Genomic DNA, 10,148 nt, shown 5'->3' with positions numbered 1-10,148 from the left:
TTTTACAAGGCAATTAAAGCTGAAAAAAGAGTTGGGCCTAGGTGCGAATTTGGCCCAAAACCAAAAGGGAGCATGCTCGGTAACAATTTTGGACCAAGTGGACATTTAAAGAGTTATTTAAGAATGGGCTATGCGATAGTAAATAGTTTGTTTAAAGAATCAAATTTATATAGTTTTCCCTTTGTGTTTTCGCAGTGAACATTAGTACTTTTCTCTAGCATATTAAAAAGATCTGCTAATTGCCCTTGGATTTCTTGGTGATTAGTGATTACAATTGGAGAAAGGGCGGGACTATATATTACCAGGAACATTAGTTTTCACACTTCAATATCATTATGAATATTTATTTAGTGCCTACAACGCTGTTTGTGGAGAGTTCATTGCAGGTCTAACTGAAAGAAACGTGGAGAAATGTCATTTTTAAGGCAAGTGCCATTCTAAGGCTAAAAGGTACAGACTACAGAGGGATCATTCATAACGAATTAAATTTAAAAAAATTATGGTGGTTTTCCAAAAAACACATTTTGTTATTGAAGATATCGGGAAGATTGAGTGGAGTTCTTCCCTTGTATTATATAAATATAGGTGCAGAATTCTAACAGAACCCTTAATTTCTCTTAATAATAACATGGATGTTGCAGTTGTTTTCTCTGAGGTGATTGCCGGCCTCTGCACCCTGTAATATGGGTAGTGGACGGTATAGATGGAGCTCGGTTATGAACAACTTCAACATAGAAATTTCCCTTATCCGTCCTCAAGGATCTCTTTATGCACGTGCATGCATGCACTACTACAGTACTTGTAATTATATCTGTGAAAGGGAACCTTGCCAGCCAATGACCCATTACAGCAAGAACAGAGAATGTCAGTTCCCGAGCCACCCGGAGCAGAAACTAAACTGGTGCCTTGAGCTTTGAGGGCTGCTGCAGCAGCTAGTCTTCTCTCAGCTGCAGCTGCTCTTTTTTCCCTTTCATCATCATGAGCCCTTTTCAGTTCCTCCTGATTGGCAAAGAGAAAACATATCAGACACCATAAAAGAGATAAGAAGCTTCATCCGCAGCACAATTATAGCATGAAAATTGAGCAGCACTTCTAAAGAAATTCCAATTCGAGCAGTAATAGGTATACGTGCACAAAAAAGATACAGCAGTCATATGTTCTATGACCTCTTTTGATATATTTGCTGAAAGACTAGATTGTGATTTTCCTTTAAGAGTTGAAGCAGCAACCGTTCCTCTCTCAGATTTAGATGGAGCAGTCTGGCCTTGAGCAGCCTCAGCCTGCAAAAATGATGTCACAACGTTTTGAGAGAAAGAGAGAGAGAGAGAGATAACAGGAGGATGAACAAATTAGCCCATGTTGTGGGTGTTTAAGAGGCAAATGAACTTCTAAGCTGCTTAGCAATACTCTTCTTTTTCTCATCTGAGGGAGAGAGAAAAACAAGCAAAATGCAAACTTGATGATTGGTTGAAAATGAAGTTTCTGAAAACCAAAAAATGTAACTCTAGAACCTTTCTTCCTTAATTCATGCCATGTAATCCGGGCTCAAGCAAGAAGATGACCCAACAAATATTGTGGCAAGACCTAAGACATGATATGGAAAAAAGTTCAGAATCATAAACTGATCAGAAAATAAATTAAAATGCACCTGAGCCTTTTTCTGCCTTGCTTTCCGCAATTTTTTCAACTCTTTTGCCCTAGCTTTCTTCTTGGCGTCTTTCTCTGCCTGGGGAGAGAAATACAACTGTACATATCAGATAGCTACATAATGCAGTATAAAACACATTTTCACTGGTTGGATTAATTAAAAGACATATTTAACGGCTGAAAAATGAGAAATAACACATGCAAAAAGTAAATTAACTCAATTCGTATATCTTGTCCAGTACCTTATGATGTGATAGCTAGCAGACAGAACTAGACAGAATACTTCCATCAGTTTGTCCTGGATCATGGATAAAATATATTCTCCTAGAAAGGAATTTAATGTAATTCCACATTCACACTGTTCATATTTGTAAAGTACAAGCATATTACAAGAAGAAGATTTACACCTCATCAATGCAAATGAATAGGAAAATATTCGGAACATCATGTACACTTAAAGTCATCTGCATTTGTGATATGCTTGTTATGAAGAAACTCTAAACATCTTCTTACTACTTAACATATACAAAGAACAGAAGGTGACCAATATTATAGAGCATTCAAACAACATGCATTAATCCGCTTGACAGTATATGCATAATGACACTGTTTTACACTTCCCAAATGAGGGAACTCTCTTAAAATCTTCACGGTCATATTGAAAGAGATAATAATCGACTGAACTTTCTAATTCATATCCCCCATTCCCTTGCTCAGAGATTGTATCTCCCCAACCTGACTCAGAGATTGGAAAACATTAGGTGGAGTGTCTGCATAAACAACAAAGTTAATAACAACGACGTCCAGATCAATTTTCTCTATAATACCATGTCCCAAATATAGGATCCTTCTTGAAAAATTATATTCCACATCCAAAATATAGGAACCTATTATATTCCACATCCAAAATATAGGAACCTCGGCAGAAAATTATACAATCAATATGACACCCCCTAAAATAATCAAGAAGTTACCTGTTTAGCAGCTTGTGTTTCCTCCATTTCTTTAGTCAATGCGCTAGGCACCTTAGCAGCATTCCAATCCCACTTATCAAGGTTTGATGCCATGAAGCGCCTAAATGCGTTTCTCACTTCTTTTTCAGTTGCAACCATATATGGAGTTCTCCCCCTCTCATCTTTGAGGCAAGGATCCATTCCTTGTTCTAGAAGTTCAAAAACTTTTTCAGAATCCCCACACTTTGCTGCTTCATGTAAAGGAGTGGATGTACCAACAGTGTCATTATCACTATCACTCTCACTTGATATGATCGCATTGGGAGATGGCATAACACTAGAAGATGCTTTTGTGACTTCCTTAGTCTCTAAATTTTCCTTCAAAACCTCCATGGACTCATTACACTTGCTGCTCAAATCACTTGCACTTAATAGTGACACCTCTTCACAAGCAGGTGCAATTTCCTCATCTACTTCAAAGGATACTTGAGTCAATAAGCCATATATTCGCCGAGCTTCCTTGTAGGTAGGTCTTCGAACAGTCAAAGGAATATTTCTAATAACATTAAGCTGACAAACAAAATATGGTCGATCTCCATCAAAAAACAGTTGTCTGTTGTTAGAGGGAGCGTGTATGAAGATACAGGACGAATCAGCAAAGTAAGGCTTCCATGCTGTGAACAAATCTTGGATTTCCTGGTTAACAAACAGCGAAAATTAGAAATATGCTCCAATCTCCATAGTGCCTCTGCTCTCTTGCAATATGACAAGCAAACAATCCCCTCCCTTATTTTTCCTTTCCAAATCAGAGAGAGCCACTTCAAATAGTAAGATCAATAAGGCAGAAGCAATCTAGTCTCATAAATGACCCCACTTATAAGGAATCCATTTAAAATATGAAGGAACTCCCAATAAAATTCATCAGAAACATGAAATAAAACTAGAATAAAAAGTTTTAAAAAGAAACAACTACATAGAAAGCAGAAGCCATAGGGCGGATATGGCACCAACTTTAAGGGCCGATTGGACTGATATATTAAAGTGTCTTAAGTCCCGATTCTACTGATTTATTAAAGTGTCTAACAAGTGTTTATCAAAAAGCACCCCATTGCCACCAGCAGGAAAAAAAAGGGAGGAAAATAAGGAAATTTTTTCATGAGGAGCATGCAAACAATGCGAGAAAATATGTTGGTGCACCTACTTGAAGGGGATGCTCTTGCTAAAATTTAGAAATATACATAATTTGACAAGCCACACTGAATAGGATATTGATGCAACATAATCTCTCTTATATAAACTCCAATCCCTTTACCTTTTTAAGAGCAAGTTCATTATGCCGACGAATTGATGCTCCAGCAGAGTGCGCCATCTTGCCACTTGCATCTTTTGATGATTGTTTCTTACCGGCCTTAGCCCGAATAACATATCTAAAAGAAAAGTCAAGTAATATAAATTAGCCACATTCTCTCAACAGAGGCGGAGCTAGGATATTTAGTTTGTGGGTTCTGGACTACAACGTTTTTTGTTTAAAGGGTTCTAGACAAACTGTTTATACATATTAGGTAAACTTCTTACTACAAATACATAATTTGAGTCAAAGCTACTGGGTTATGCCGAACCCATAGCTAAAAGTGTTGACTCCGCCCATGTGTCTCTCAGAAGAGATGCTGGAATGGTAGCTATGACTTTACCATTAAAGAACCATGGTAAGCGCCAGATAAAGAACAATATCGAACAAGTACTTTTGCTGAGAATCTAAGCATCTGACAGTGGCCACTGTCAAGGAAACATGAAAAAAAGGAAAAAAACGAAATAACCTAACTCTTGAAGCCAAGTTAGGAATTAGGAAATGATGACAACAGTACTGAAATATGTAACAAGACAAGTTCAGAATGCATGCAAGAGAAAGGACACTAGTTCCAGGGATCGCCAAATCTTACATCTCAGAAGTCTGAACGAAAGCAGAGAGGACCTTTAATATAGGACCCCTCCCTGCAAGAGAGAGATCTTGTTACATGCTACAAAGTGAACAACCATATAGAGAGCCAAATGAGGAAACAACCTAGTCTGTTCCTGGCAATAGAATTTTGTAGGAATCTTTTCAATATAAAACTCAAAAGTTCAACAAAGATGTGCCAAGGATTTACATGCAGGAAGGAGGAAATAGACACGACCCATGACCTTCAAAGAAAAATGAGGAAGGTTCTATCCACACTCTGATACTTCAGATTAAAGGAATAGGGTAAGGATCGACCAATATAACCCTCATATCCTTCAGTGACATTCATTCTCATTGTGGACTAAAAGTTATGGTCTGTAATTTGGCTTTCTACCTGTCAATTTGAGCAATTTGTCAAAGCTCGTATTTGGCACATGGTTACACAAATTGACATGTTTTATCTATTTAATCTTTTTTGTTCCAAGAGATTTTTCATTGCAGGCAATATTTTGATCATTTATTTACCCTCGGAATCTGGAGAATACACATCTTCTATAAAACTGTAAAAAGAATTGGTGTCGATATCTGTGGAGACCCTTATTTCTGCACGGAGTATGAATTTTCTAGTCTCTAACTTGATGCACTGATATGAAGGGATCAAACATTTAAATAGAAAATATGCTAGAAAAGGATTTAAAATTTCTGTAATCTACTATTTTGTAGTAAGTTATCAACATATTCTCACAAGATTAAAGCAAAGCTTGATCATTGCAAAACTTTGAATTAGTTGTTTTGGTACGAAGATAATGGCATAAAAGAAGCGTTGCACTTTTTCTTACAACAAAGACTCTAACCTGTGGAATGTCTTATGTGCCACGGCTGTAATACCATCAAAAACACAGCCTGCAAAATGCCCACCTCTTGCAAGCAACACAATCCTCAAATGGGTATTATCCCTTGGTTCGTGGATCAGATATTTCAACTTCTTAGTCACTTCATTTTCTGTCAAATATATCCTATTCCTGATATCATCTGCAGCAAGCATCTTCTTATTCTCAAACAAGATGCTCTCTGACTCATTCAGGAGTAAACCCTTCCATAGTGAAAGGATCTCCCCATTATGCAATTTTAAAAATATTTTGTTCTTGATATCTCCAACTATTCTTCGCTGAAAATCATTGGACTGACCAGATTCTTTGTCATCTTCATCATCTGATCCAGAAATACTTGATAAATCATAATCCTTACATAGGGAATCAGAGGTCATCTCATCAAAGTCTTCTTCCTTTATAGTATCTCTCCCAGAAATGCTTAGCTTTATCTGATATCAGTACTGACAAGATATTACTAAAACTACTATATGAACAGCCAGTATAATGTGATCAGCACCTTCAGGAACAAAAATATTAACAGAAGTTGAAAAGATATTTTCTTTTTGGGGGGCCAGGGTGGAGAAGGAGGGGCTGCAGATTGAAAATTTTAGAGGGCAGAGTAACCAAGTGATATTTTCAGAGACACAAGCTAATTTGAAGTGCTTCTACAGCAATGATGAATAGCCTTTGCTTGTAATGTTCTAGCAGAGCTATCTGTTTCAATTTACCACTCTGGCCATATGGAACGAATGTATTAATTTTCTGAACCTTTATAAGCAAGGTCATAAAGAAGAATCTAAAGCTGTTTACTAGAGATGATTTCAGATAGCAATGTCCTGCCACTTTCAAAATATTATATTAGACGAAGTATTATGAAGACAAAATATTCTTTTGCTGAACAAATTGAGACCAATTCCCATAACCCCAATTCCTAAATTCTATTAGTGATACGTCATTAGCCTATATTAGCTCATTATAAAAGCTAAAAGCAACAAATATTGGGATATTATCTAAAAGTTGCTAGTTCCAAAGGCTAACCTCACCCATATGTATATTCATTTATCTGAAGACTAAACAAAAATACTGGGAAAATGGTTTTGTTTCAAAGTCATTATCTAGTACTTTATTGAGGCTAAGCATTTCTTTCTTTGAAATACATCTCTAAAGTTCTTTCTTTATATATCACCTATGTCTTTGGTTATCAGAAAGGCATAAAATAAAAAACTTAATTTGGTAATCAGAAAAAAGAAACAAACAAATAAATTTGAACATGAAAGGAAAAAACAAGTACTAATGACTTCTAGCAACAAGTTGTGCTTAAACCAACAAAAGAAAAGATCTTTGAGTCCAATTATAAAGATAAAAAGCACAATTTTCACAAATTATCAGTCTGATGGGCGGCAAGGTGCTATTCACAGCAATTCACAACTTCAAGAACAATGCACGAAAAGTAATAAATAGTACTTCTTATTTTATCTTTTCACTTACAAAATCCTCACCCTTAATAGCGTTGTCCTAAGAAGACAGATTAAAAATCAATCAATTATGCCTCAATCCCAAATCAGTTGGAATCAGCTAATTGAACCCTCTATTATCCATGATGCTCTGTGCAGGTCAAGCTCGTTCCAGCATGAATATAGTTAAAATTTTATCAAAGAACATATTCAGGAAAAAAAACACAGAGTGAAGAAAAATCATACATTTAGTCGATGAATATCGGATTTGAAGTGAGAACGCTGGTCATGGAGAGACTCAAACTCGGCCTTACAAGTATTGCAAGACCACCTTTCTTTCGCGCTATTCCTACTACTCGAACTCTCCGTGTTCTCCACTTCTTTTTTGGATTCGTCATCAATGACTACGTCGTCTAGGGTTTTGACTGAGAGACTTTCGAGTGGTTCCACTACGGAGAGTGGCGATGCTGACGGAGACTGGAGGAGGCGGCAGGAATCAAAGAAGTTCGCTGGTAGTTCGAAGATCGAACGGTGCCTTTTCTCGTCGGAGATTTGTTGCTTCAATTGATGGCGGCGGTTGTGCGTGGCAGCGGCGGTGGTAGGGGGAGTAGCCTCCATCTCCACTTGTCAACGTTGATTAATCTGACGATTCTAATTGAACAAGCAATGATAATGGTTCGCAGTTTGAAAATAGGGGGTAATAGCAACAGAGCTCCCTGAGATTTTAGATAACTACAGAAACCTCTTTGAAAATTAACAGGTTTTTATCTCTTTTTACCCACCAGTTGAATGAGAAGCTATCCGATTCAACTCCAACATAATGACTCTTGATAGGCTAGCCAACCAACAGAACTAAAGGTCTATTTAGAAAGTCATTTAGATAATTTAATTTTTCATATTATTGGATATAATTATATTGTCTGATATATTTGATTGTTCATGTAATTACTTGGTGAATAGATAATTAAGTATAACTAGCATAAGGTAATTACGCTCTTCAATTTCCAATGGAAGATTATTAATTGTTGATAATTACCTGGTGTAATTATGAGAAGGTTAACTTTTTTCTTTTATTTTTATTTTTTTTGTTTTAATTTATTTTTTATTTCTATTAATTTATTTATTTTTATTTTATTATTTTAATATTTTTTTAAAATCTATTTTATATTTTATATTATTTATATTTCATTTCCTTCTCATTCCATATGATTCCTTCCAAATATCCGTATTATTTTTTTCTTAATTCTATGTTTATTTTTTTTATTGGGATAATTTTGTTAGTGTTCTAATTTTTAAAGTAAAATAGAATTCATTGTTGAATAAGGTTATAGACTTATGTTTTTCTTTTTTTTTAAATCAAATTCATGTACGTTATGTTGAAATTTGACATCAAAATATGTTAAATTTTTTGTTTTGAATTTAGAACTTATGATATAATTTTCATTTTCATTTGTTATAATAGTATTGACTTGATATTTTATATTGTAAGTCATTTATTAGTTAGTTATAAACTTGATAGATTATTTTTTTTGGTCAAATATTTTAATAATTTTATAACATGATATTTATAATATTATTCTTTTTTGTCAAAAATGCATTTCATGATGGTTATAGAAATATCGTACTTTAAGTGTTTATGATTAATTTAATTAAAATATAATAATTTTAAAAATATGAATCAATTTTTTTATAATATTAATGTATTGGTATGATCACACGGCCATTTTCAATAAATGAAATATGAACAAGCAACTACAACAAGTAAGGCAATAATATACAATCACATCACAATTATGTCAACTCTTGAATAATTATACAGGTAAATATACCCAATCACAATGCAACAGTCAAACGATGATCCTCTCATTAAACCTATACCCAAATTATTAGTATAGTGGCGTGGTATCTGATCCAACATAAATTCACACATTGCAATCACAACCACAATGAATAGGCACACACACTTGTACAATCAAATAATACATTCATTGCATGCAATTTGATCACAAGATGTTATTTTAGTTAATGTTCTTTCCTCTTTCCTAATCATATATCCAGGGACGGAACCACATTGTGACTAGGGGGTTCAGATGAACCCCCTTCGGTGAAAAATTATATTATTTATATATGATTAAAATAATTTCTTATATATAAATAATAGATGTCGAAACTCCTTCGGCTAGTTCGTGTATCTACTTCTTTAGATTTTAAACACCCTTATTAAATTTTTTGGCTCCACCACTACATATATCATGCATACAATACTTGTGAAGTAGTTTACATGCATATATATCACAAACAGACAAACACAACCATCACCTACCTCGAATTAGTCTTGAAAACTCTAATGTATTGGAGCTTTCCATTTTTGAAGTGTTTTGACTTGTTCTTGGTCTAAAACAAATAAAGAATACAAGGAATTAATGAACAATGGCCTAAATTACTCGGATTATATCAAAATCATAACCCTTGGCCAAATTCATGATCATCTCACCCAACTAGGTCTTTTCCCACCATTAATTTCAGGCTAAAACATTTCCCTAAGAGAATTTCTATAGATTCTAAGGTCTAAGAATCGAATTACAGGTTAGAGGAATGATTAGCTTACCTTTACCGAAGGATTTGGTGGAAGACTGAAAAGAAACAGGCCTAAGTCGCCCCTTGCTATTAAAAAATGAAGTTGTAGCAAATAATAATGTTTTTGGGACTTTTCCCCTGATAAAACCCGCGATTGTTCCGCTGTAGTGGGATTAATCTCGCCACAGTGATTTACACGGAGACAGAAGCTCGGAATTCGTATCCCAAACTCCTATTTCAGAACACAATCTCAAATTTTGACGTTCTAAAATAACCCCTTCACAACAAATTCAATTTTGGGAGTTCTACTCACCCGCTCACTTTCGTAAGGCTCTATGAATTCCTTAACGTCTTAGCTACTAGCTTCAAACAATCAAAACTAAAAAATTAATCCCAATCCATTATCGGAATGTCTTAGACCTCACCTGACTCAGATTCCATCCAAGTCAATCCTAGTATCAAAATTTCCAAGTTACTAATCAAATTTATGTCCCAAATTTCTTTTCCATTGGCTAATCCATAACGACAGAAATGGATCGTTATACTAAAAACAAATTGAAAAGGAGTAAATGAAATTTGTTTGCCTACTAAAACAAACAAAAACTTTTAAGATATAAATTCTGCAGATTGTTAGCGTAGATGAATAATATTGAATTGTATTATTTGTTATAATTGTCAATAAGATAAAACTATTATAAAATAAACT

General features: G+C 34.8%; 1 protein-coding gene across 1 annotated transcript; it reads right to left on the bottom strand.

Annotated features, from left to right (window-relative positions):
- Positions 1 to 475: 475 nt before the first annotated feature.
- LOC129886662 (uncharacterized) lies at positions 476 to 7,663 on the bottom strand. Its single transcript, XM_055961444.1, has 7 exons — positions 7,112 to 7,663; positions 5,394 to 5,860; positions 3,913 to 4,027; positions 2,622 to 3,296; positions 1,649 to 1,726; positions 1,167 to 1,280; positions 476 to 999 (listed from the first exon to the last, which is right to left on the bottom strand). Exons 1-7 carry the CDS (start codon positions 7,481 to 7,483, stop codon positions 745 to 747), a joined length of 2,076 nt encoding a protein of 691 aa, XP_055817419.1. The 5' UTR covers positions 7,484 to 7,663; the 3' UTR covers positions 476 to 744.
- Positions 7,664 to 10,148: the final 2,485 nt, after the last annotated feature.

The sequence above is a fragment of the Solanum dulcamara genome, chromosome 4 (assembly GCF_947179165.1).
Source record: "Solanum dulcamara chromosome 4, daSolDulc1.2, whole genome shotgun sequence".
In the NCBI taxonomy this organism is placed as follows: Eukaryota; Viridiplantae; Streptophyta; class Magnoliopsida; order Solanales; family Solanaceae; genus Solanum; species Solanum dulcamara.
The sequence above is the reverse complement of the archived record's forward strand: the minus strand, read 5'-3'. Positions and strand labels throughout refer to the sequence as shown.

Excerpts from the sequence above, each read along its gene's own strand:
- LOC129886662 (XM_055961444.1), bottom strand. The coding sequence starts at position 7,483 with ATGGAGGCTACTCCCCCTACCACCGCCGCTGCCACGCACAACCGCCGC. Across the intron at positions 4,028-5,393 it reads GCACATAAGACATTCCACAG|ATATGTTATTCGGGCTAAGG; the intron begins GTTAGAGTCTTT and ends CTTTTCTTTTAG. Across the intron at positions 1,000-1,166 it reads CAGCAAATATATCAAAAGAG|GAGGAACTGAAAAGGGCTCA; the intron begins GTCATAGAACAT and ends TTTGCCAATCAG.